Below are 27,731 nucleotides of genomic sequence, written 5' to 3'. Positions count from 1 at the left end.
CTCGGTCCTACCAACATGCTGCTGCAGGTAGGGGCTGGCCAGAAACACCAGGCTGAACAGACGAGAGGAAGTCACTTACCAGTCTCCACCGAAGTCGCGCATCCCGTGGGAGCCAGGCGCGCTGGCCCGGAGGTTCACAGCTCAGACCGCCCTGGCGACCGCTCGAGAGCGTCACTGACAACCACCCGGAAGTGATAAACTATTTCCGGGGCCGCCGAGCGCGCGGCGGGAAATTATTTCCTAGAACCCAGATTAATGGAGCAGGGAGTGCTGCTGTCCTAGTCGTCACCACTCCCGCTGCCACCGCCACCCCCTCCGCCACCGCCACCACCGCCCGAAGAAAACCGCCCAGAACTCCGGTCGGCCGGGAAGGTAAAGCGCCTCCGCCCGGAAGACGCCATTTACCGCGTCCCCAGGCCGCGCCTGGACAGTCCCGCCGTCCTCGCTGGGCCGCCGCGGCGCCTGGCGCTCGCGCTTTCCACAGCCTTGGTTCCTTCACGGTGAAGTCGGGGTGGCTGGGGCCCCACACCGTGGCCGGCCCTGCCTGGCCCTGTGGCCCAGGTCGCCCCTGCGCCGTGCTCTCGGCCGCTGCCTGCCGTCGGGGCCCAGCGCTAGGCCGCCCGCGTCTCCGGTTTCCATAGAACCGGCTAGGCAGCCTCGTCCCCTCCCAACCTTAGCTTCAGTGACAGTGGCAGGGATTCCCAGGGCCTGCCCTCCTTTGGGAGGAAAATCGGGACATTCTTTCTCTCTGGTAGCATTGAGTTTTTCACACCGAAAGGAAAATGAGTTTGTATCTCTGCGGCTACTGTAGGCTTTTAATAGAAACACACGAACCTCTCCTAAAGGGAGGGTCTGTGTTCCTGAGGAGCCTGTCTGCTTCCTGTACGAGCTTAAGTGATTATTCAGGAACGTATTTCACTAACAAAGCCTGACTAAATATTGACAAACCATGATTTGCCTTAATACTCCAAATCAGGATTTGGGACCTGTGGTAGATGGAACTTGACTTTAAAGTCCCCAAGCACTTTTATGACAAATGACTGTCCTTTACAGAGGAAACAAGGCCTATTGAGACATTGGGAATGAACTGGATTTACAGTATATATGTAACAGACACCACATCTTACGGACTGTGTGCCCTGTCATGACCCAGATCTTACCTTGGAAGCTCTGTGAATGGGATTTTGTCATTTAGTCTAGATATTAAGACCATAGCTGATGATTTGCTTGTAGATTTGTGTGAGAGGAAATTTTAGTATTTGTAAGTTAATAATTTCTTTTTCACGTACTAGGGTGTTAAAAATTCTCAACTATTTAGATCTATCTTATTTTAAGAGAGTCTTCAATAAGTAACTAACCTATTTAACCTGTTTTCTAAATCCAGCTTTTCTCATGTTTTATTGACTTAGATGATGGTCAAATATATAGTTTAGAATATTTTTGCTTATGTAAAGCAGAAAGCTTAGATCATGATAGCGTGTGAAGTAGTTGTCAATATGATTCCTTTTCATAATCAAAGTTAATGAAGATTTTGTTCCATGAGTTCCGTTTTCCATGGATGCCTCTTTGATTTTTTTGTAGGAAACCATTAGTATAGTCTTACTAATTAGATAGTATTTTCATTATGTATCTTGAATATATTATTCTACAAGTCTTTTCTTTCCACTGTTTAATAAACAGGAAAATAATAAAGTCAGTTCTCTGTAAGGTTGAAATAATAAAGCCTAAAAAAGCTGACGAACCTTTCTAAAGAACAAAAAACTATAGTGAAAAATCACCTGTTGTTCTTTTAATTGATTCCAGCGAAATTATTTTGAAATTGAAACTATTTTGATATTATTGAGAAAATCTGTATGAAAAATTCCAATAATTGACTACAAATCTGTTTTGAGAGAATAGTAGAATCTGTTTTGCCAACAGAAAAATAATAGTATTCTTTAGAATATCCCTAGAAATATATACATATTTTAGACATTAGTATCTTTCTGAAAATGATTAGTAACTGTTTACATCTTTGCATTTGTTGCTCTAAATGTCCTCTTACCTATGTAGTAGATTCTTTCTCACGCCTTCCTGCAGTTCTGATGGAATATAGATTGATCTATAAAATTGTAATGTGTTTAAGAAAGTAGATTTAACCTGAAATTTCAGCCTGGTTGGCGTTGTGGAACATACATAACCTTTTCACAGAACAGGCTCATCTTTAAATCTTGGTGTCTCTGTTCTTACAAAAATGTGACTCCTTAAGGTGAATTTTCAATCTGTGTCCTGGTGCTAGGGATCCACTCAGTGCTTATCTCCTGGGCCACAGTATGCTTTCTAAGAACTCCTTTAACCCTCAATTAAAAGGCCTAGCTCAGCCTATACCATGTACAGTGTTGGATTTATGGGATAGTTCCACATTTTCCTTCAGTTTCCTTTTTATTTCTTTCTTGCCACATTCACTTTTTATTAATTCTCTGTTACCAAATTATTTAATAAAGGAATTAATAATTGCTTCTTTTCCAAGAAGCAAGAACATTTCTCACATCTATCGCTAGAGACCTGCGGTTTTCTTTTCAATTTGTCTCTTTTTTTGTGTTGCTTGTAGATTGAACCTAGGGTCTTACATATGCTAGGTAGACACTGTAGCATTAAGCTACATCCCCAATCCCTCCAGACCTCTGTTAAATAATTAATATATCGTGTCATTGAAAGAAGTAAGTAACAAGAAGTAAGACCATTTTTTTCCATGTTTATTTTGTGGATGCACATGTATTTAAGACCTTCCATGTGGGTCTTGGGATCAAACTCAGGTCTTTAGGTTTAGTGGCAAGTACCTTTACCTGCTGAGCCATCTCCTTGGGACTAACAATAACATCTTTTAAAACAAATTCCAAAGACCTGCTCAGTAACATTAGACCAAGGGTCTGTTTTTTCCTGTGTCCAGAGGGAAGCACTTGAAATGAAAGCATTCAGAACTACAGAGTTTCTTCACATAGGTTGAGTACTAAGACATGAGTGAATGTATTGCAACATTGTAAAGCAGAAAGAGATCTGGTGCTTTGGCCATGTTCCGTTTCATTTTACTTTTTAGTTTCAATTTAATTGCTCAGTTGAATCTTTCAAGTTTTGAATTCAAAACAGTAAAGTCAACTGTACTGGAGACTTGTATGTGCTTTTCAGAAAAAAAGAAATTTCAAATGCTCGCCAGTTAAAGAAGGTTTCAAATCAAAATAGTTTTCTTTATAATGAAAATGAAGAAACTGCTAATTTTCAACATGTGGTTTATTATTTTATTTACCAACAAGAATATTAGCATGGAAAGCTAATCATAAAAATTAGGGAAGTACATTTCCAAATGTTGTTGGTACTTGTTTTTCATATACATATCACATTAATACAGTAGCTTTATAAGACAAGGAAATTAGAGATGAGTTTAATCACTGTATAGACTTTGTAGTACTTTTGAAATTGTCTATACTCAAAATGTTGATTGAAATTAAAAAAAGCAAAAATTGGTAAAGATTATTTTAGCAGTAACAATGTAGTTCTTATACTCATCTATGGCTGTTTATAAAACATCATAATGCAGAGTAGAGGAGTTACCTTTCTTCCCTTTAAGAACTTGGTCAAGCATCCTGGCTTCTCCTTTCTAGAGTAATTTTTTAGCCAACTATTTATCCTGCCTGTTGTCCCTCCCCCCACCCCACTTTTCTGTCCTGTCCTGTATGCACTCTGTATGTCCTTGCTGACCTTTGACTTGTAGTCATTGTCCTTTCTCAGCCACAGACCTTTATTCTATTACCTGTATTCCACCTTGCTTTTCTTTTTTGTTTCCTTATTTTTGAAACAGGGTCTCATTGTATCTCTTGCTGGCCTGGAACTCATAGTGTAGACCAGCCAGGCTGACTTGAAACAGAGATCCACTTGCCTATGCCTCTTTAGAGCTGGGAATGAAGATGTACACTAGCGCTGGTATGTTGTAAAGAATTCAGAGATTCTATTTAAAAACTTAGGATAAAATATACGCAGTCACAGTAATGAGAAATGTAGGTGTCCTGGTGCTTCTGGCTGACTGACACCAACTGTCAAAGAATTTCAGGCATCAAGGGTAGGCCTTGGTGAGAGATATTTTTGCACCAGGCCAAAATAGTGACAAACAAGTGACAGTTGCTTGCTATGTATAAAGGGCAGCCTGTTCACAGGCACTGTCTCCTGAGTTTTGGATTTTATGTGGTTCAGGGTGAGTACATTTTAAATTACTAAGTTTTTAAAGTATTACTACAAAACTTATAACTAGGAATGTATTGGTGTAATTTTACTAAAAAGATAATCGATTAATAAAAGTAAACCATCTCTCCTCTTTTATGTGAAGATGCCATCTGTGTGGTACTTAAAGGTTCATATGTCCTCCTTCTTTACCCCACTGTATCTGAGAAGATAGGAAATTTTCCATTGTTAACTATGGTATGGAATGTTTGTTGTTTTCTGGTACTAGAAGATTTCAAGAAGTAAGCTCTTAGTTCTCTATATTTCAGAGCTTATCATCTGTATAAAATTTAACTCTAAGTGGCCTGGCTTATTGATATGCCTTAAGGACATTTCTGTAGTGTTCTCTTTTAACTTATTGGTGCATCAGGCTGCTGTTTACTGTTGTCTTTAACTTCCAGGGTATGGAAAAACCATCAAGCTACTACTTTATGTATAAAAGACAACCATGTCTGTTTTACCGTGTTTGTGTATATATTGTCCCATATAGTCAGATATATTGAATGTCATGAGACCTTTTTTTTTTCATGGAATATGATGTTCAGAAATGTTGCCTTTGTTTCTGCTTGGTAATATAATTACAAAAGGCAATTAATTTAGTCTTGGCGTTCTTAAAACTGATAGTTGTGTGCATGTCCGGGGTTTACAACTCTGTGGAAGTTAATGAACACTCCTCCTGTTCTGATGAACTTGTGAATAAATGTCTTGCATTCTGATGTGGTTTTAGACATGGATGTGTTCATACTGTTTGAACCAGGATATTCTGTTTTATCACTTAGGTCTCTTCTCTTCCTCTTTTATATGAGTAGTTTCAATTTCTTAGAAAGCATTTTCAAAGTAAGGAAATTGCTCTAAAAGTGCTTTTGTGCTTTCTGCTGTTGTATACAATTGGTCCTAATTTCATCTTATCATGAGACATTGTTTTAGCAGAAAATGCTGCTTAATATATGATTATTGCCTTCAAAATGTATATTACAATGATAGATTTAAGATGAAAACTGCATTGTATATATTTATTTCGATAAGTTTAAATAATTTAACAATTTATACCTCAAAACAAAATATATTAAAATGTTACTTCAGAATTTAAGGTAACAATTATTGACATGAAACGAACAGTATGGTAAATGTTTTTCTCTGAATTTTTTACTGAACATGTAATTTTCATATAATACAATCCTTAAAGGCAACTTATTGGTTATAGTGTTACAGCAATTTTTTTTAACTTTATTTTGATTATTGGGGCAGAAAGGCATGGGGGTTGATCCCAGTGTTCTCTTCACGATAATCAGGTGCTCTACTACAAAGCTTCACCCGTTCCCTACTCAGTTAGTAGCTGTTTTTTAGTGTATATTCATATTAGCATTGTATATTCCATAGGTAAGACTGCGAGTTTTAAGAAATGCTCTGATCCCTCTCCTTTTCATAATATTTCTTGAAATGACCTCCTAACTAGCTTTGAAAACTCTTCAATACATAAGTAAAAGTACAATTTTGAAAACATTGAACTGACTTCTTCTCATAACTGACTTTTGAGACCTATAAAAACACTGATTACAAACCAAGACAATAATTAGAGATGCATTGAATTTTACTTGGTTATTTCTAAAAAGACATATCATTTACTAAACAAAATTATTGAAGAGGTTTTTTAAAAATTCCTTTGAGTTAGTGAGAGAAGCTTTCTCCCCTAGTTATAGGCATATGCTGTATAATACAAATAAATGTGTCTTTGCTGTGTGCATTTAGATGTTTTTGGAATCAAACAATGATTTTTACTTGCAGTACAGCATAGTCTTTCTATATTTGTCTATATGCCGGTCTGTATTATTTGGTATTGCCACTGAAAAGCTAACTATGTTAACCTTGAAAGTAGTTTTCAAAATATATAGCACAAAGATCCTTTTGGGGGGACCTACTTGTATCTTTTATAGATTTTATAGTATTTTATAGATCTCTTTCATTCATGAGATGCAATACACATTAGAGTACATTTTATAACTGTCCTTGCCAGACCACAGCTCTGTAACTTACATTAAAGCATTTGCTTCATTTGAAAGAACATACTTTGTGTTTTGTATCTGAGTTTCAGTTTGTTACAGGGCTGATACTGTATACTTGTTGCCTCTTTTGGAATCAGTTGGCAAATACTGAAGACAGATTTATTGACGTCATGATATCAGCTTCTTTTACTGAGTAAAAATTGAGTTGAGAGAGATGGCTTTGATATGCAGCTCCGCTATGCTCTTTATGACCTGGGAATTGATCTGCCCCTGCAGTGCAGGACTGCAGTCAGCGACTTAAGATGTGTCAGGAAGCATTAATGTGAGCTGTCTTCACAGGTATTCAGATGTGCTGAGAAAAGCCTAGCATTTAGGTATCTAAAGGAGCTCCTCCTTCTATGATGAAGAGTAGAAAAGGGAGCTACAGTTGCTTTACCCTACCTAACTTTTTTTCTCTTAGGAGTTTTAAGCATGAAGAGAGAAGGTTCTCTCCTGACCTGTGTGATGCTTTAAATGTAAATGGTTTGTAATGAAGCTCTCAGGCTTCCTCCAGAATGACTTTTGACCTGGAGGGAAGAGGGAGTGTGTGTGAGTGTTGTGTGTGTGTACAGTTGTCCAGAGGTGTTACAAAGTTTTGATTCTAGGACTCCCCTTCAGGTACCAACATTTGACCATCTAAATCACATATTCTCTTCCATACCTTAAATCATCTCTCAAGAACTTAAAACCCCTAATATAGTATATTCTGTGTCCTTTATTGTAATTATGGAATAATGCTGAGAAGAAAAAAAAAACCTTTCCATGTTGGTTCAAATTCAAGAATTTCCCCCCCCCCCAGATAGTTTACATGAATATCTTGCTGGCATAGAACTCATATAGCCTTATTTTAGTTCTTGAAAATAAAATTTCTATATGACTTTATTCACTTAATCCTGTGTTCAAATACCTATATTTCTAAAGGATTGTTTTATTTTGACTTTAGGTTTCTGGAGTTTTCTTTTTTCTTTGTCTTTTTATTTATTTTTTAATATATATTGATTAAATGCAGGATTACATCTATACTAAGTATACACACTATGCCCAATGCTTAAAGATTTCTGTGATTTTTCTGAGAGGCCATTGTTTGTTTGAATGTTGGGAATAGCAACTGCTATTGCTCTGCCTGTGGTATTAGATCCTAATCCACTTGTCTCTGCTGTCATCGGAGCATAACAGAATTTTCTCAAATAACTGTCTATAGTATTAACTTCATTTGAACAAGCTAAAGTATATTCTAATTAGAAAAATCTATGTATTAGGTAACACCTTAAAGACAAAGTATTTTGTGGACTATATTTATGTGAGTTGAAGTCCCATGAAAATAAAGTTAGATTAAAACCATGTAGTTTTTTGTTTACCTTGTGATAAAATCTACACCAGAGATATATGTGATGTGATTAATACGTACTCTTTCTGGGGAGTGAGAAGAGAGGAAGTAATTAAAAAATGTAAGTTGTAAACAGAAGTTGAATGCGTTGTACCCATCTCTTCAGTTATTTAATGCGAATGTTGTGGAACTATGAGTCCTGTCATAACTTTGGTAACCTGTATATATTCATTATTTTTGCCTATTTTTTGAAAACCACATGCAACTGATAGCTTGATTTTTCACAAGTATACTTGTTTGAAAAGCTTTCACAAAAACTCATGCTAAAAACAGACATGTGGTCATACTTATCTGGGCCCCATCATTTTGTAAAGAATCATTTCAACAGTGTGTTTTAGTGGCAAGTAATACAGTACTATAGGCTTTCAACATCCAAACAACAACAAAAGTCCCCTTTAAGTTTGGAGAAAATAATTTGAAACTGGCGTTTATTGTAGTAAGTAAATTTAACATCATTCATTACAATTAAGCTTTACGTGTTTAATTCGTAACATGTTTCATGGTTTTAGTACTCATAATTAAGAAAAATAAGTCACCCTTATGCATAGTGTTTACCACCTGCTCTCTTCTGTATGTGTGTATATGTTAGATGGAAGATGGCGCCACAAAGCATGTCATCCAAATGACAGGATTTAAGATGGAAGAAAAGGAAGCACTAGTCAAATTGCTTTTAAAGCTAGACTGCACTTTTATTAAGAGTGAGGTGAGTAAAGAAACATACTAAAATATTCAACGTAGAGTTCAAAACATAGAATTAAAAACTGAAATAAAAATGTCCCTTGACATACATTATAAAAGTAAAAATTTTATTAAGAAAAGCTCATTGTAGTGATACTGTTTCATGTGGGTTTTTCCCTCCAGAAATATAAAAATTGTACACATCTTATAGCTGAGCGCCTGTGCAAGAGTGAGAAATTCTTAGCAGCTTGTGCAGCAGGTAAGTAAACCTCCTTTCTCCATCTTGAAAGAAGTTTCATGTTAACAGAAAAACCCCAAGTCTCTGGAAATATATTATACTTATTACATCAATATACATGTGTTATTTTTAGATTTTTTTAAAAGATATTTGTTTGAATATTGCTTTATTCTAATTAAAGTTTTCTGACACATTAAATATATATTAAATGGGAAAAAATATTTACTTTGTCACAGATTTAGTTTAAATGTTTTGTTTAAGAAAAATGTGTGTCTTAACAAAAAGATTAGGACAAAATGTGCAAACTTAAAGCTTTAGTGGAAACCTCAGTGCTGCAGGCTCCCTTGTTTCCCACCATCTCTAATAAGTAAGCATGGCTCCTTCTTCAAGCTGTTCCTCTGCTTTACTGGGAAGCAGTATCATCCTACTTTATTCTTCCTAGATAGTCAACTCTGTTTACCCAAGTTAAGATTTGGCCTTTTCTTCTTACCTTTTTTTACCACTGATACACAAGCAGCTTTTTCTATAGTGACTGATTAATTGTTTCTTAGTAAGTCATGGATGCCACATCATTTTTACATTCATTTGCCAGAGAAGCATTTACATTTATCACTGTCCTTTACAAACAAACCTATACATTATTTCTGCTGTTTAAATGACCGCTGGTGCCCACAGAAGAAGCAGAATATGATGTTTCCTATAAAATTCACTAACATAATCAATTTGATATAGGATAGCAATACTGTGAATGTTATTTAAAAAGTTTAGCATAGTAGGAAATAAACCTAACCCAGAAAATGAATGCAATTAGTAATAATAGTTCAAATAATATTGCCTTTTACTTTAAAACTTTAGATTTATATTTTATTTAATAGCATTTAGAATTATGGGTGTGTATCACAGAAATATGTAAAATGTTCAGTGATATTGAAAGCCTCTTGAAATTTGTTTTTAAAAATAATATTATCAGTCTATCATGAGAATCTCATGTATAAAAAAGATGACTTTTAGTTGCTATGTGATCTTTATTGTTTACCACTTAGCAGAACTAAAATTTTTTTGTGACAGTTCATTTGCTTTCTAGGAAAATGGGTATTAACGAAGGACTACATAATTCATAGTGCCAAAAGTGGCAGATGGCTTGATGAAACAACTTATGAATGGGGATATAAAATTGAGAAAGACTCGCATTATTCACCTCAAATGCAATCTGCACCTAAAAGATGGCGTGAAGAGCTGAAACGAACTGGGGCTCCAGGAGCCTTCCACAGATGGAAAGTTGTCCTCCTTGTGAGGGCAGATAAGCGAAGTGAGTCTCTTGTAAGGTACGATGGGGTTTTATACATTTGAAGCCGTGAATGAGGTCATGTTTCTATGAATACCTTTTAATATTTATAGTCAGTTGTTAGTAAGAATGAGATATGATATACTTTTTACAACTGGGACATTTATTTTTGATTCCTCTTTTTTGAGAACATGCATGAACACTGCATCTAGATCACTCCCACCTTCCCATCCTCCATCCAACTCCTCCTGTGCCCCTCCCGTCTTTAATGACCAGTCTTTCATTATTGTTACTTGTACACACACACACACATACACTTATATATATAACCCACTAAGTCCATTAAGTGTTCCTCATGTGTCATGTGTCTAGGGCTTTATCCCTCAAATGAGGCATTGTGTACAAATGTATAAGTTTCCTAATAGAACAAATTTGGTTTTATAAAAGGACTTTGATTATTCTGGTGGTCTCCAGTTTAGTTCCCATGTTATTTCCTTTATTTAACTCAAGAAAAATAGAAAAAATAAAAAGAAGGTAGTATTCAAAAATATTAAAGCATTCTTACACTTTTGCTAGTTTATTTTCAGAGAGTCTTACATGGGCATGGTATTTATATAATACTGTCTTTGTGCCTCCTGCTATTTCCATTATGATTTCTTTATTTCCCTTTTCTTTGTTTGTTTGTTTGTTTGTTTCCAAGACAGGGTTTCTCTGTGTAGCTCTCACTGTCCTAGAGCTTACTCTGTAGATCAGACTGTAGATCTGCCTGCTTCTGAGTGCTGAGGTTAATAGCATGCACCCCCATGCCCACCTCATTTTGTCTTTTTAAATACGAGGAATTTTTGTTTGTCAAAGTAAGTGTACCAGTGTGCCCATGCATGCATGCATTTGCAGATGAAAGCGCTCTGATCTTTTCTCCTTATTTTTCACCTTAGTTTTTTAGACAGGCAGGATCTCTCACTGAACCCAGGGGACTTTTCATTGGCTAAAGTATGTTTGGAAAACTGATTTTGTTTTGTTTTGTTTTGTTTTTTCAGTCAGAATCTCTTAGGGTTTCTTTGTGTTTATTAGATTATTTTTAAAAAATGCCAATCCAAATTCCCATTCTCTTCCCTTTTCTCATTTCCTCCACACACTCTCCCACCTCACCCCCATCTAATCCTCAGAGAGGGTAAGGCACATTGCCTTGTGGAAGGTCCAAGGCCCTCCCTACTGTATCTAGGCTGAACAAGGTATCCATCCAAAGAGAATAGGATCCTAAAAAGCCAGTGCATGCAGTAGGGATAAATCCTGGTGCCACTGCCCGTGACCCCTCAGTCTTGGCCAGCCAAGCAACTGTCAATCCCATTCAGAGGAACTAGTTTAGTCCTGTGGTTGTTCCTTCACAATCCAGCTGGAGTTGGTGAGCTCCCATTAGCTCATGCAAACTGTTTCAGAGTGTGAACCATGATCTTGACTTCCTTGCTCATATTTTTATTCCTATCACTCTTCAGCTGGACTTTGGGAGCTCAGTCTAGTGCACCAATGTGGGTCTCTACTTCTGCCTCCATCAGTAGCTGGATGAAGGCTCTCTGGTGATATTTGAGATATTCATCATTCTGACTACAGGGCAAGTCAAGATCGGTCCCGCTCTCCTCTATTGCCCAGGGTCCTAGGTGGGATCATCCTTTTGGATTGATGGGAATTTATCTACAGCCATATTTCTGCTAACCCTGTAATGGCTCCCTCATTCAAGATATCTCTCTCCTTGCTCTCATCTCTGTCCTTCCATCATGTCAACCATCCCATTCCCTCAAATTCTCCTCTCTGCTCCTCTTCCCTTCTCTCCTCTTCTCATACCCTCCCCGTCTTCCCACACCCACATACTCCCAACCCTGTCAGTCAATCCTGTCCATTTCCAATTTCCTGGTGGTTCTTTATATATTTTTCTTTGGGTTCATCTTATTACTTAGCTTCTCTTGGATCATGAACTATAGGCTCAATGTCCTTTGTTTGTGGCTAGAATCCAGTAATGTGTGAGTCCATGCCATATGCATATTTTTGAGTCTGAGTTACCTCATTCAGGATATTGTTTTCTACTTCCATCCATTTGCATTCAAATTCAATATGTCATTATTTTTTTTCTGTTGAGTAGTACTCTAAGGTGTAAATGTGCCACATTTTCTTTATCTATTCTTTGGTTGAGGAGCATCTAGGTTGTTTCCAGGTTCTGGCTATTACAAATAAGGCTGCTATAAACATAGTTGAACAAATGCTTTTGTAGTATGATAGGGCATCTTTTGGGTATATTCCCAAGAGTGGTATTGCTGGATCCTGAGGTAAGTTGATTCCCAATTTTCTGAGAAACTGCCATACTGATTTACAAAGTGGTTGTACCAGTTTACATTCCCACCAGCAATGGATGAGTGTTCTCCTTACTCCACATCCCCTCCAACATAAGCTGTCATTAGTGTTTTTGATCTTAGCCATTCTGACAGGTATAAGATGGTATCTCGGAGTTGTTTTGATTTGCATTTCCCTGATAGCTAAGGAGGTTGAGTATGACCTTAAGTGTCTTTTGGCCATTTGAACTTATTCTGTTGAGAATTCTCTGTTCAGTTCAGTACCCCCATTTTTTAATATGGTTATTTAGAATTTTAATGTCTAATATATTTTGGAGATCAATCCTTTGCTGATGTGGGGTTGGTGAAGATTTTTTTTCCCGTCCACTAGGCTGCCTTTTTGTCTTATTGATTGTGTCCTTTGCTTTACAGAAGCTTTCAGAGGTCCCATTTATTTATAGTTGCTTTCAGTGTCTGTGTTACTGGGGTTTTATTTAGGAAATGATCTCCTGTGCCTATGCATTGAAAACTAATTCCCACTTTATCTCCTATCCAGTTTACTGTCATCAGATTTATATAGAGGTCTTTAATCCATTTGGATATGAGTTTTGTGCATGGGGATAGATATGGATCTATTTTCGTTCTTCTACATGTTGGCATTCAATTATGTATTTAAGATACTTTCTTTTTTCCATTGTATATTTTTAGCTTCTTTATCAAAAATTAGGTGTTCATAGGTATGTGGATTAATATCCAGGTCTTCCATTCTATTTCTTTTGTCAACCACTCTGTTTTTATGCCAATACCAAGCTGTTTTCTTTACTGTAGCTCTGTAATAGAGCTTGATATCAAGGATGGTGATGCCTCCGGAAGTTCCTTAATAGTACAGGATTGTTTGGGCTATCCTGGTTTTTTTGTTTTTGTTTTTCCATATGAAGTTGATTATTGTTCTCTCAAAGTCTGTGAAGAATTGGGATTTTGATGGGGATTGCATTGAATCTATAGATTGCTTTTGGTAGAATTGCCATTTTTAATATGTTGATCCTACCTATCCAAGAGCATGGGAGATCCTTCCATTTTCTGGTATCTTCTTCGATTTCTTTCTTCAAAGACTTAAAGTTCTTGTCAAATCGGTCTTTCACTTCTTTGGTTAGTGTAACCTCAAGATATTTTATGTTTTTTGTGGTTTTGTGAAGGATGATGTTTCTCTGATTTCCCTCTCTGCTTCTCTATTCTTTGTGTATAGGAGGGCAACTGATTTTTTTGAGTTGATCTTGTATCCTGCCACATTACTGAAAGTATTTATCTGCTGTAGGAGTTCTCTGGTAGAGTTTTTGGGGTCACTTATATACACTATCATATCATCTGCAAATAATGAAAGTTTTGCTTCTTTTCCAATTTGAATCTACTTGATCTCCTTCTGTTGTCTTATTGCTTTTGCCAAAACGTCAAGAACTATTTTGAAGAGATATGGAAAAAGGGAAAAGCCTTGTCTTGTTCCTGATTTTAGTGGAATCACTTAGAGTTTCTCTGCATTTAATTTGATGCTGGCTGTCGGCTTGCTGTATATTGCTTTTATTATATTTAGATATCTATGTTCCTTGTATCCCTGAACTCTCCAAAGCATTTATCATGAAGGGGTGTTGAATTTTGTCAAATGCTTTTTCAGCATCTAATGAAATGATTATATGATTTTTTCTTTCAGTTTATTCATATGATGGATTACATTGATAAATTTTTGTATGTGGAACCAGCCCTGCATCTCTGGGATGAAGCCGACTTGATCATGGTGGATTTTTTTTTTTTTTATGTGTTCTTGGATTCAGCTTGCCAGTATTTTATTGAGTATTTTTGCATCCATGTTCATGAGTGTGACTGGTTGTAATTCTCGTTCTTGGTTGAGTCTTTGTGTGGTTTTGGTATCAGGGTAACAGTAGCCTCATAAAAAGATTTTGGCAATGTTTCTTCTGTTTCTATTATGTGGAACACTTTGAGGAGTATAGGTATTACCTCTTCTTGGAAGTTCTGCTAGAATTCTGCACTGAAACCATCCAGTCCTGGGCTTTTTTTGGTTGAGAGGTTTTTGATGACAGCTTCTATTTCATTGTAATTTATAGGTCTATTTAAATTGATCACCTGGTCTTGATTTAATTTGGGTATATGGTATCTATCTTAAAAATTGTCCATTTCTTTTATGTTTTCTAATTTTGTGGAGTACAGGTTTTTGTAGTATGACATAATGATTCTCTGAATTTCCTCAATGTCAGTTGTTATGTCCCGCTTTCATTTCTGATTTTGTTAATTTGAATGTTCTCTCTCTGCCTTTTGATGAGTGTGGGAAAGGGTTTGACTGTCTTATTGATTTTCTCAAAGAACCAGCTCTTTGTTTCATTGGTTCTTTGTATTATTTTGTTTCTATTTTGTTGATTTCAGCCCACAATTTGATTCTTTTCTGTCTTCTACTCCTCCTGATTCTTTCTTCTTTTTGTTCTAGAGCTTTCAGGTGTGCTGTTAAGTCTCTAATGTGAATTTTCTCCATTTTCTTTATGTGGGTTCTTTGTACTATGAATTTTCCTCTTAGCACTGCTTTCATGGTGTCCCATAGGTTTGGACGTGTGTTGTGCCTTCATTTTTTTTTTTTAATTCAAGGGTGTCAAATTTTATTTCTTCATTTATTTCTTCCTTGACTCAGGGGTGGTTCTGTAGTTCCTGGTTCAATTTCCATGAGTTTGTAGGCTTTCTGAGAGTAGTATTGTTGTTAAGTTCTAACTTTAATCCTTGATGATCCATTAAGTCGTAGGGGGTTACTCCAATTTTTTTGTATCTGTGGAGATTTGCTTTGTTACCAAGTATGTGATCAGTTTTAGAGTAGGTTCCATGAGGTGCTGAGAAGAAGGTATATTATTTTGTATTTGGGTAGAATATTCTATAGATGTCTGATAAGTCCATTTGATTCATGACATCTGTTAGTTCTCTTATTTCTCTGTTAAGTTTCTGTCTGTTTGACCTGCCAATTGGCAAGAGTGAAGTGTTGATATCTCCTATTAGTGTGTGGGGTTTGATGTGGGATTTAAGTTTTAGTAATGTTTATTTTACATATGTAGGTGTTCTTGTGTTAGGGGCATAGATGTTCAGGATTCATGTAGGAGGTCCTTCTTTCTATGTATTGCTTGTATTGGTTAATGAATAAAGAAACTGCCTTGGCCCGAAAGGGGCAAAACTTAGGTAGGCGGGGAAGACAGAACTGAATTCTGGGAGGAAGAAAGCAGAGTGAGAGAGACACCATTGAGCCGCCAGAGACAGATGGGCTGAATCTTTCCGGGTAAGCCACTGCCACGTGGCCATACACAGATTAATGGAAATGGGTTAAACTGAGATGTAAGAGCCAATAAGAAGTTAGGGCTAATGGGCCAAGCAATATTTTAATTAATAAAGTTTCTGTGTGATTATTTCAGGTGTAAGCTAGCCATGTGGCCAGAACAAACAAGTAGTCCTTCTCCCTTACAACACAGGATTGAGACTGTATCTTGATGAATTGATCTTGTTATGAGTATCAAGTGTCCTTCTCCATCTCTTATAATTGATTTTAGTTTGAAATCAATTTTGTTAGATATTAGTATAGCCACACCCACTTGTTTCTTAGGTCCATTTGATTGGAAAACCTTTTCCCAATCCTTTACTCTGTTAATGTCTGTCTTTGAGGTTGAGGTGTATTTCTTGTAAACAGTAGAAGGCTGGATCCTGTCTTCGTATCCATTCACTTAGCCTGTGTCTTTTTATAGATGAATTGAGTTTATTGATATTAAGTGATATTAATGAACAGTAGTTGTTAATTCCTGTTATTTTTCCGTAATAGTGTTTGTGGATTTCCCTTCTTTGGGTTATGCTGGGGGGATGGTTATCAGATGCCTGTTTTTGTGGGTGCAGTTAGCTTCCTTGGGTTGAGATTTTCTAGTACTTTCTGTAAAGCTAGGTTTGTGGATATGTATTGTTTAAATCTGTTTTTGTCATGGAATATCTTGTTTTCTCCATCGATGGTGAATGAAAGTTTTGCTGAGTATAGTAGTCTGGCCTTGCATCTGTGGTTATTTTTCCTGGTGGTAGTGTTTGTGTGTTTCCCTTCTTTAAGTTGTGCTGGTGGAGAGTTGTTAGATGCTTGTGTTATTATGGGTGTTGTTGGCTTCCTTGGTTTGTGGTTTTCCTTCTAGTATTTTCTGTAAGGCTAGATTTGTGGCTACGTATTGTTTAAATCTGTTTTTGTCCTGGAATATCTTGTTTTCTCCATCGATGGTGAATGCCAGCTTTGCTGGGTATAGTAGTCTGGGCATGCATCCATGGTCTCTTAGTGTCTGCAGCACATCTATCCAGAACCTTCTGGCTTTCATGGTTTCCATTGAGAAGTCGGGTGTAATTCTGATAGGTTTACTTTTATATGTTACTTGACCTTTTCATTTTCAACTCTTAATATTCTCTCTTTATTCTGTATATTTTGTGTTTTGATTATTATATGGTGAGGGGATTTTTTGTTTGTTTGTTTGTTTGTTTTGATCCAGTCTATTGGATGTTCTATAAGCTTCTTGTACCTTCATAGGAATGTCCTTCTTTAGGTTGGGAAAGTTTTCTTCTATGATTTTGTTGAATATATTTTTTGTGTGCCTTTGAACTGGAGTTCTTTTTTTTTTTTTCTATCCCTATTATTCCTAGGTTTGGTCTTTTCATGGTGTCCCAGATTTCTTGGCTGTTATGTGTTAAGAATTTGTTAGATTTTATGGTTTGTTTTGTTTTGTTTTGTTTTTTGACCAATGAGTCTGTTTCCTCTATGGTATCTTCAGCACCTGAGATTCTTTCTTGTATTCTGTTGGTTATATTTGTCTCTGTAGTTCCTGTTCGTTTACCCAGATTTTCATATCCAAAATTTTTTCTGCTGTTTGTGTTTTATTACCTCTCTTTTGGTCTTCAAGTCTAGAATTCTTTCCTTCACCTGTTTGATTGGGTTTTTGTTTGTTTATTTGTTTTTGCTTTCTTAGGTTTCTTTGAGGGATTTATTTCTTCCAATTTTTTGTTTTTCTTCTCCATTTCTTTAAGGGAATTTTTCATTTCCCCTTTAAAGGTCTCCTTCATTCTCATAAAGTTAGGTTTAAAATCGTTTTCTTCCACTTCTCTGGGTTAGGATAATCAAATCTTCCTGTTGTATGACCAGTGGGTTTTGGTGTTACCATGTTGCTCTTTAGATTGTTGGAGGAATTATTGCATTGGTGCCTACCCACCTCTTCTTTCACATGATGCCAGCAATGTCTTTGCATCTTGTTCCAATCCTTGCTGTGGCTGTCTGAGTATTTGGGAGTTTTTCTTGGTATGCTCTGTACTGTCAATGTCTGTCTCAGAAAGCCTCTGAGGTCTCTATCTGCCTGCTCTCTTTATCTTCTCTCCTGGTTTGCTCTTTTTGTGCTCTCTCTTAATCCTCTCAGTGTTGTAGCAAGCTCTTAGTCCCTCCTATGTCCCCTCAGTATTGGAGCAAGCTGTGTTTCAGAGTTCCACAGAGGTTGCAGGAGGATAGGTGGGTTTGTGAGCAGGGTGTGTGTAGTAGTTTGGATAGCAACTGAATGGGTTTGTGTTTGGGGGTTCCTAGCCATAGGAATCTCCCTGCTGGCTGACTAGAAAAGCTGAGGGAGTTGGTGAAATGGCTCGGGGTTTTGTCCCACTGGGGATGTCCTAGAGAGTGGGGTACGCTGCCATGTGGCTGTTCAGTCACCTCTTAAATCCTCTCAGTATTGAAGCAAGCTGTGTTTCAGAGTTCTACCAAGATTTTAGTTGAAAATTGTTTTGTAAAACCAGGGCTAGAACCTTAACTGTTTTACCAACATGTCATTTATATGCACTGAAATACACCCATCTTTAAAAATTAATTAGTTAATATTTTGAATATCATTGTGAAAGGTACATATCTCTGATTTCTTAGTCTGTCATTTGTATATAGAAAGGGTACTGATTTTTGTGTGTTAGTTTTGTATGTTGCTACTTTTCTGAAAGTGTTCTCAGCTGTAGAGTTCCTGGTGGAACTTTCAGAGTTTTTTATGTATACAACAGTATCTTCTGAAAATGAAGAAACTGACTTTTTCCTTTCCTGTTTGTATCATCTTGATTTCCTTCAATTGTCTTATTGCTCTAGCTAAGATACAGCCTTATCTTGTTCCTGATTTTAGTGGACATGCTTTGAGGTTTTTTTCCCATTTAGATTGATGTTGGCTGTGTTTCTATAGATTTGTCTATTATGTTGAGGTGTGTCTCATGTATTCCTATAATTCTAGGACTTTTATCATGAAGAATGATAGTTTTCTTAAAGGCCTTTTCTGAATCTAATGAGATGATCATTTGGGTTTATCTTTAAGTCTGTTTGTGATAGATTAAATTTATCAATTTATGTATGTTGAGCCATATTTGGGTTGAATCCAACTTGATCATGGCAGATAATTTTTTTGATGTTTTCTTGGATTCAGTTTTGCAAGTGTTTTATTGAGAATTTTTGCATTTATGTTCATAGGGGATATTGGTATGTCATTTTAGGGGGATGGGTATTTGTGTAATTTAGGTATCGAGTAATAGTTGTCTCATAAAAAGAAATATGAAATGTCCCTTCAGTTTCTAGTTTGAGGAATAAATTGGGGAATATTACTTTAAGTTTTCCATGATTGTCTTTTAGAATTCTGTACTGAATTCATCTGAACCTGTCTTTGTTTGGTTGGGAAAAGTTTAATTACTCCTGTTTCACTGATGATTATGATTCTGTTTAAATTGCTTATCTGATCTTTATTTAACTGTGATAAGACATGTTCTCAAGAAATGTATGTGTTTCTTTTCAGGTTTACAGTTTGATGGAATACAGATTTATAATGCCATCCTTTATCTTTAATTTTATTAATTTCATTTATCTCTGTCTTTTAGTTAATTGGGCAAAGGTTTTGTCAGTCTTTCTGATTTTTCTCAAAGAACCAACTGTTGGTTCTTTGTATTTGTTGTTGTTGTTGTTGTTTACTTTTGTTCTGTAGTTTGTTTCAATTTCGTTGGTTTCAGCCCTGAGTTTTGATTATTTCTAGCCATCTACTCTTTTTGGGTGCTATTTCTTGTTGTTGTTCTAGAGCATTCAGGTGTGGCATTAAGTTGCTAATGTGAGATCTCTCCATTTTTTATACAGGCACATAATGCTATGAACTTGCCTTTTAGAATTGCCTTTACTGTGTTCCATAGTTTAATTTACTTTGTTCCATAGTTTAATTATTTTCATTTTAATTGTGTTTTAGGAAGTTTTAAATTTCCTTCTTGAATTCTGTCTTGACTCACTTTTCATTCAGTAGTGAGTTCAGTTTCAACAGGGTTATTTCAATTTTCTTGTTTCTATTGAGGCTTGCTTTCTGTCAAAGTATGTGGTCAGTTTTGGAGAAAGTTCTATGATATTCTTTTGTGTTTCATTGAAATGCTGTGTGAATATCTGTTAGGTCCATTTTTATGGTGTTATATAGCTCCAGCTTGTCTGTGGTTGATTTTTGTCTGGAACTCTCTGCTGAGGAGACTAGAGTACTGTCACAGTCAGCATGTGATCTTAGCTTTTTTTGTGCTTCTTTCATGGGGTTGGTGCATAGACGTTTAGAATTGCAATATCATCTTGATGGATTTCATTTAATGAGTATGTAGTATCCTTCCACTTCTCTTCTAATTAATTTGATTTGAATTCTATTTTGTCAGATATTAAAATGACTACGTGCTTGGTTCTTGGATCAATTTGCTTGGGATTTCTTTTTCTATCCTTTTACCCTGAGGTGATGTCGCTCTATGATGGTTAAGTATGTTTCTTGAATGCATCAGAAAGATGGGTTCTGTTTTCCAGTCCACTTTGTTAGTCTGTGCTTTTTATTGGGGAATTGAGACCATTGATGTTGAGAGTCATCACTGATCACTGCTCATTGAGTGCTGTTGTTTTGTTGTTATGGTATGGGGTTTCTCCCTCTTTTGACTTGATAATCTTGGATTATTTATTCCTTATGTTTTTTTAAAATGTGCTTAATTACTTCAGATTTGTTTTTCTTCTAGTACCATTTGTAGAGCTGAATTGATATCCTATATCAATTCAAGTTGTGTCTCCAGTGACTTGAAGTGGGGTGGGAAGGGTACCTTCTTCCACTTGCTGCTTCAGGACTGCAGGTGAGACCAAAGAGACCATAATAGAGGACAGAAAAGAATGTGAAAGCCACTTGAGTCCTATCCTGTGTGGCAACTTTGATTCCCTGACAGAAAGTGATTCCTGAGACTGTCCACAAGAAAGAGCTAAGCTATGTTTGAACCAAGAAGAGGTGGAGTCCCCAGGGAGTGAAGATAGGATGGGCAAAGGGCATTTGCAAGCAGGCAGCTACAGGGCTGAGAGTGACCTGATCTTTGTTTTATACCAGTCATTGTGTGCAGAAACCCGGGTGAATAGTATCTTTCCATCGTGTGTGTGCACTCATGTATGATAATCTCTTCACTTTTGGGCTGGGTGTATGTTTTGTTAATGCTGTATACAATAAACTTCAACATGCTACAGCAACAGACTCTAATTTCTTTGTGGATTTTTCTTTTCTTTTTTTGAGACCTTGGTGCAGTGATGTTTTTTCTGAATATTCTTACCTCTACGAAATCACGCAGACACATCACATCATAGAAAGACTCCTGTCATGCTTTTCTTCTATGTTATTACTATGTTATTACTCCTTTGTAAGTCAGTTCTGAGCTGCATAGGCTTCAGTGTTAAGCATTGTCCAAACGGCTGACTCCTGTTGTTGAAACCTCAAAGCATTTGCACGCTGAGCGTCATCCTCCTTCCATTCCTCACGTGATAGTCAGATTCTGCCTCATGTCAGTAGCAAGAGACACTTTCAGGTCTCCCTGAAACACTACATCTCTGTTTGGATGAGATCCTGAACCAAGTGGCTTTGCTTCCTCCTCCCTTCTCTTTGGTTTTGAAAACAATGGCTCTTTTACCAGTTCTTTAGAGGCAAATAGATTTTCCTGCTACTCTTCATTAAAAGGCAGCATTTTTCCCTTCTGACTAAGGGCTAAGCTTTATCATTCTCCAGTAGTCCACATGTATTTGCTTTGTATATATAAAAAAAATGTGATTTTATTTCTGCCAATATTTTAGTGGCAGCCAGTAATTACTAGCCCACAACTAGGAAGTTTCTCTTCTCTCCTAACATACAGGTGAAGACACTTTTCTAGTGACAGACTCCCGTTGTCACATTAGCTGGACTTTGCCATTAAGTTTCTTAAAACTTAGCTCATTGTCATGTTCTTTTTTTTTCCCTTTTGCAAAAATTTTGCAAAAAAGTTAAAAAAATATTTATTGCAAAAATAAAAGGTTTTTGTTATAGATTCAAGAAAAGTTGTGATTCTATAGATTATTTGCCTTTTCTTGCTTTCTAGACCTTAAACAGAAACCAAAACAGTAATTCATATTTGAATGAGTTTGTCTCTGTGTAATGTCTTCGGAATCTTTAATGTAAAACTGCTTCTTCTTATAAGTTTAAGCTTTTTTTTTAATCTGTTTTGATTTTTGTTTGTTTTTGTTTGGTTTGGTGAGAAAGGATCTCACTTATATCCCAAATTGGCTTAGAATTTATTCATTTTATCCAGGAGTAGGGGGGAGAGAGTGGGCTGTAAATTTAAGATTCTCCTGCCTTGCCTCTCCAAATCTGTGATTCTAGTTATGTGCCATAAGGCCTAGCCAAAGACTAGAAATGTTAATGGTCTCGGCAGCTGGTTTTGTTTATTTATTTATTTTTTATTTATTATGGTTCACAGTGATTTCCTTGGAGGTGTATTTTGGCTTCCACAGTAGCTGTTTCCCTAAAATTTTATTCATTGTTATTTTGGCTTATTGCTGTGACTTGTACATGTTAGTTGCTTCAATATTCCTGGTTCATAAAACGTCCCATATGAAGAAACAGAAAAAATAGTAAGATTCTTAAACATTTGTTCTCGAGAATTTAGGTTTTAAGAAATTATTACAATTGTTAACTCTCCATGGTCCCTTAGTGACCCAAGGGAATAACCTCTTTTTAGGAAATTGTATTCATATCCCTAAGGAAGTTATTGATAATTGACTGAATGAATTCATTCGACTTCTAATGCTTTTTTCCCATCATCTACACTTTTATTTAGAGTTTTGGAGGCTGGAAAGGCAAATGTCATTTTACCAAAAAGTTCTCCAAGTGGGATAACTCATGTGATTGCCAGTAATGCCAGAATCAGTGCTGAGCGAGAGCAGAAGAACTTTAAGGCTCCGTTTTATCCAATTCAGTATTTAGGGGATTTTCTTTTAGAGGTAAGTAAAATAAGTATTAGACTTTTAAAGCATTTGTTTTCATAAAGTATCAAGAGTCATTCCTGTCAGTTCCAGAGGATAGGTTCTAGAATACCCTTGGATACCAGAGTTACAGGTGCTCAGCTCTACAGCCCTTTGTATGAAATAGCACAGGGTTTATATGTCATCTGTGTACCTTCCTGTGTACATTAAATTGTCTCTAGATTGCTACAGGCATGGACATATTCAGGACCAGTCAGGTTTAAGTCTGCACATGCAGAAATGGAGGTCTGATTGTTTATATTAAAACTGAATTCTGAATTTTGAAAGTGCAATAATTAAAAACATGAATATGGGATAATTTTAAGGCATTCTCAATTTATTAAATAGTCAAGAATGTGGGTATAGATTTGACAGAAGCTTAAGTTTAAACTTATTTTATTTTCAGTCTCTACTTATGCCATAAATGCTTTAGTGGGATATGCTAAAAATAATTTTAAATATGTTACCATACACTATAGTAAATTAGCAGAGAATGCATAACATGCAAATTTGAGATTTCTGTCTCTTTTGGAAAGGAAAGAATTATTTTTAAAATTTAGAAATAATTTCCTGTCCTCTTCCCCCTTCTTCCTTCTTTGTCATGTAAATTCCAGGTCTCAAGTGGTCCCCCCACCCAAGCAGGCTTCAAACTCCCGGTGAAACTCCTGATAGATAAGTGAAGAATTTATGACTCATTCATAGGGTTAGAGAAAGCTCAGGATGTTCATAAATAACCTTCACCTATGAACAGTCACACTCCTTCCATTATATCTCATTTCAGCATGAAATGATACCTGTTAGCTTGTAGATAATGCCAGTGACCTAGGATCACTTTTCAAAACTTTCCTTACTGATTTCTTATATCCAGTCATTACTAAGTCATATCAATTCTATTTCACATATCTCACATATATTTCATATATTCACATATATTCAGATGGCTTCTCTTTTTTTTCTAACCTCATACTAACATCAAGTCTTTTCTTTGTGCAGCTAGAATATATTTTTAATTACTTAATGGTAGTCTACTTTTGACTTTGTGTTTTCCATAATTATATACCGATCATCTTGCACAGAGCCTGAACATGAATTCTTACTTCATATTCGTTAGAGTAGTAGAAATTATGGAAGCCTTTTGAATCTTCTGAGTACACATAATATGTCTTTTCCATACTCACCTTTTCCTGGTGAGCAGTAGCACTGTAATCTTGAAAAATTGAATTTAGTTCATGGTGTGTATCTCTTTGAACGGTGGGAAATGTCATTGTCCTTGACAGTGATTGATCTGGGAATGAGCATGTGATCAGATCATTGGAATAGTGAGAAGTATGAGAATTAAAATATTTCCTTCTCAATCTAGCCTGATAAGAAGACAGTCTTATTTATAGACAACAGAATGGACACAACATAGCCCTAGAAGTAAGCACCTAAAATTCCAGAAGTCTTAAAGGCTGAAGCAAAAGGATCATGAATCCCAGGCTAAACTGGGTTATATAGCAGGACTGTGCCACAAACAAAACAAAATTCTGACCCCTATGCTGATACCTGAGTTTCTGTGTTTACCAGTCTTACACTAGTTCTTTCATTTTCCCTCATTGCCATTCCGAGAGTCAATACTTGCTGTACTGAGTCGTTTTCATTTAGTTTCCTAGTGCTCGCCACCAGCGACTAAAGGTTATTCTTGTATTTTTAAGTATATCTGAATTATATATCTTCTGTGAAGAATGATTAGAGTATATTATTTAATAATCATGCTGCCTTAGATTTAGCTGTTGAAGTATTAAAGAACAACAAATATTATATCAACCAAAAGTAGCAGGTAGCATCTAGTTTATATACCGAGTTTTAAAATGCATTGTTTTGTTAAGTTCTGGGTCAGACAGAAGTACATAACTGGTCTAAATGAGAAAAGCACATTGTGAATATTTCTAGGAAAGGTGAGAACAATAACTTTGTTAGGTGTCTTTTTTTTCCAATCTGTGACATGAAACACATTATGGACCTAGTATACTTCCTTTAAAGTATCATCTATGAAGAGTTGCTGTGTAAATTGACTGAGTTAAAAATGACAATCACAAAAACTCGTGTGTTCAATGTTCTTAGACATTTTAGAAAGCTGAGTGGCAGAATTAGGTTAATATTTAGTCAAGGTTTGTCGGTTTCTCTGGAAGATGATGTGCAGTGCATTAGAGATGTGAATAGGGAACATCAGATATCCATCTTTGAGGTGCTTTACTATTTAGTAATGGGAAAAGAACATGGAATTATTCTCATTTTCTAGTGGAATACAGGTTACTAAAAACAAGCAAAATAAGGGAACACAAAGAGGCATAATTACTAATATGTGTTAATTGTTTATCTATATAAGATGTTATAGAAAGGAGAAGTTACTTTGGGATACTTAAACTTCCTTGCAGTCAACTTAAGGAAACTAAGAGATCTGGGGAGACAACTCCATGGACAAAGTATGAGAAGTGAGTTCAGATCTCTAGGACCCATAAAGCACAACATGGTGGTACACATCTGTGATCCCAGACTACTGTGGTGAAATGGGCAATGAAGACAAGGCTATCCCTGGAAGCTAATGGGCCAGCTAGCCTAACATACAATAAGAAATCCTGTCTCAAACAAAGTGGAAGGTGAAGATGACACCTGAACTTGTGCTCTAGCCTCTACCCATCACACATGTGCATACACAGGCATGCATGCTTACACGCATCATATACATGCAGAAATTTTCTTAATTGAATTGAAGGAAACTTACAGAAATAAGAATAACGGGGAACAAAAAGAATTTCTAAGTTAAATCCACTAGTTTTACGTAGGTTTACTTTACCTGTTCTGAGACATCAAGAAGTCATTTGTTCTATGCCGTATTCCAGGTATGCTGCTTGGTATGTGAAAGCTAGTTCTTAATCTTGCCATGGTTTTGAGAATTCTCAGAACTGCTGCTGTGTGCCGACAGTGGTCATTGTGGACACTGTGCTAATCACACTCTCTTTCTCATTTAAACCTATCTCTGTGTGGTTGGTATTATATCCTTCCACTTCAAGTTGATTAAATTAAGGTACAGTGGATTAAATAAATCACCTGACATCCCATAACTTAGAGTACTTGTATAATGCACCCTAATGTGTAGATCTCCTGTGTAGTTCCTGGAAAGAATAACAGTAAACACTATGTTTCTGGTCTTTTTGCTAGTGATAATAGATGTTTCTTTCCATTCTGTTCACCTGAAATCTTTGTGGAATTGGGCCTGATTTTAATCATTTAATTGCCCAGGCCTAGAGATTTATCTTCTTTCAATCATGTGAGTTAAAAAAAAATTTTTCTTGCTGCAAACTCTTTCAAATAGCAGTTGTTTATGGACTTACAATGATTCTTTCAAAGGGAGGAAAAGAAGTTCTTATTCCAAATTTCCACCTTTACCTCTCTGAGCTGATGAAGAAATTCAGTCTTTCAAAGTTATTCTGGGGCTACAAAATTGCAGCCTCCTAAAGGGGGACTCTTGCCTGCTGAGTAGGAGAAGCAGTTTGACAGACAGTTTGGATTGCGTTGTGACTGTCGTCTCATCACAGTCCTCCACTCTTCTGTGTAACTGTGACTCTGCGGACACTTGCACAGAGTGAGCAAGTGAGCTCACCTTACTTTTAGCTTGTTATCTTACTGCTCTATATGTATAATTACATGGATATTTTTTAAGATATAGACAATGGTTCATGAGCACAATTCAGAAGTTTTTTCAAGACACTTTGTATGCAATAGCAGAAGCTAAAAGTGATCGATCATCTTTTTGCTCTTCTGTAACATAGGTGCTGAATTATTTTGCAGATAAGAAATCTTGTCAGTGAAAGGCTGAAAACGTAAACAGTCTATCCACAATTGGACAATTTTTAGATCTAGATTTTACCTGTGTGTAGGTATGTGTAGGTGTGCTCAGGTACACTTTGGAGTGTAGAGATCACCTCTTGAGGAGGCTAACTGTTAGCCTTGGATATCATTCTTTGAGAACAACCCACCTTATTTTTTGGTTGTTGTTTATTGTATGAGTTTTGTTTTATTTTCATTTTCTGGGTTTTTGTTGTTGTTGATGTTGTTCGATTTTTGTTTCTTGAGACAGAGTTTCTAGAGCTCGCCATGTAAACTGTGCAAACCCTGGGATCTACCCTTCTCGACCTTCCAAGTGTTGGGTGTCAGCAGACAAGGCTATTTTATTTGTCTGGATTCTAAGGATTGAATTCAGGCCTTCTTGATTACGTGGCAAATAGGTTACTGACTGAGCTCTCACCAGTCCTGAATTGTAGCTTTAACTTGCATAGGACTTTATAAAATGTTTTTGTACTACATGACTTATAAGTAGGATTGTTAGTAGACAAGGTAGTCTGACCATAAGAGGACAACTTTTTTATTTTTTATTTATAAAAGTTTATTAATTTATAAAAGTTTCCATTTCCGCCCCTCCTCCCAACACCCTCCCAATCCTCCCACTCCCTCTCTTCCTCCCTCTCCATCCCTAAGAGCAGTCAGGGTTTCCTGCCCTGTGGGAAGTTCAAGTTCCTCCCCCCTCCCTCCAGGTCCAGGAAGGTGAGTATCCAAACAGACTGGATCCCAAAAATCCAGTATATGCAGAGGAAACAAGTCCCAGTGTCATTGTCAATGGCTTTTCAGGAAGACTCCGGGCCAGCCACATTCAGAGAATCCGGCCACATTCAGAGAATCTGGTTGGATCACGTGCTCGTTCAATCCCAGTCCAACTGGCCTTGGTGAACTCTCATTAGATCAGTCCCCTTGTATCAGTGGGTGATTGCACCCCTCGCGGTCCTGATTTCCTTTTTCATGTTCTTCCTCCTTCTGCTCCTTATTTGGACCTTGGGGGGCTCAGTCCGGTGCTCCAATGTGGGTCTCCGTCTGTATCGCCATCCATCGTCGGATGAATGTTCCCTCTGGTCTTGCCTTCTTTGATCACGTTCTCTTTCCTTCTGCTTCTCGTTTGGACCTAGGGAGTTAAGTCCAGTGTTCCAATGTGGGTCTCTGTCTCAATCTCCATCCATCGCCAGATGAAGGTTCTATGGTGATAAGCAAAATATTCATCAGTATGGTTATGGGCCAAGGCCGGTTCAGGCACCCTCTCCTCTGTCCAGAGAATAATCTGGG

General features: G+C 36.8%; 2 protein-coding genes across 9 annotated transcripts in view; one reads left to right on the top strand and one right to left on the bottom strand.

The window, feature by feature from the left end:
• The window catches only part of Kiaa0825 (KIAA0825 ortholog), a 460,826-nt gene extending 460,628 nt beyond the window's left edge, over window positions 1–198 (bottom strand). For 2 of the 5 annotated variants that reach the window (XM_048424217.3, XM_048424236.3), the window contains exon 1: window positions 80–198. The gene's annotated coding sequence lies outside the window, so the exon portion shown is untranslated. The remainder of the gene's footprint in view (window positions 1–79) is intronic. The other 3 variants (XM_087896747.1, XM_087896748.1, XM_048424231.3) reach the window with 2 other exon arrangements.
• A 26-nt stretch (window positions 199–224) lies between these two features.
• Window positions 225–27,731, top strand: part of Slf1 (SMC5/6 complex localization factor 1) — a 65,811-nt gene continuing 38,304 nt past the window's right edge. Inside the window, exons 1-5 of one of the 4 annotated variants that reach the window (XM_048424271.3) lie at window positions 225–372; window positions 8,270–8,383; window positions 8,542–8,617; window positions 9,681–9,921; window positions 22,394–22,556. In XM_048424271.3, coding sequence (XP_048280228.1) covers window positions 8,270–8,383; window positions 8,542–8,617; window positions 9,681–9,921; window positions 22,394–22,556 — 594 coding nt within the window. In that variant the 5' untranslated portion in view covers window positions 225–372. Of the gene's footprint in view, window positions 373–4,091; window positions 4,226–6,457; window positions 6,594–8,269; window positions 8,384–8,541; window positions 8,618–9,680; window positions 9,922–22,393; window positions 22,557–27,731 lie in introns of those variants that run through there. The other 3 variants (XM_048424263.3, XM_048424284.3, XM_048424280.3) reach the window with 3 other exon arrangements.

This window comes from Myodes glareolus, chromosome 15, assembly GCF_982192425.1.
Source record: "Myodes glareolus chromosome 15, mMyoGla1.1, whole genome shotgun sequence".
NCBI classification, from domain to species: domain Eukaryota; kingdom Metazoa; phylum Chordata; class Mammalia; order Rodentia; family Cricetidae; genus Myodes; species Myodes glareolus.
The sequence above is the reverse complement of the archived record's forward strand: the minus strand, read 5'-3'. Positions and strand labels throughout refer to the sequence as shown.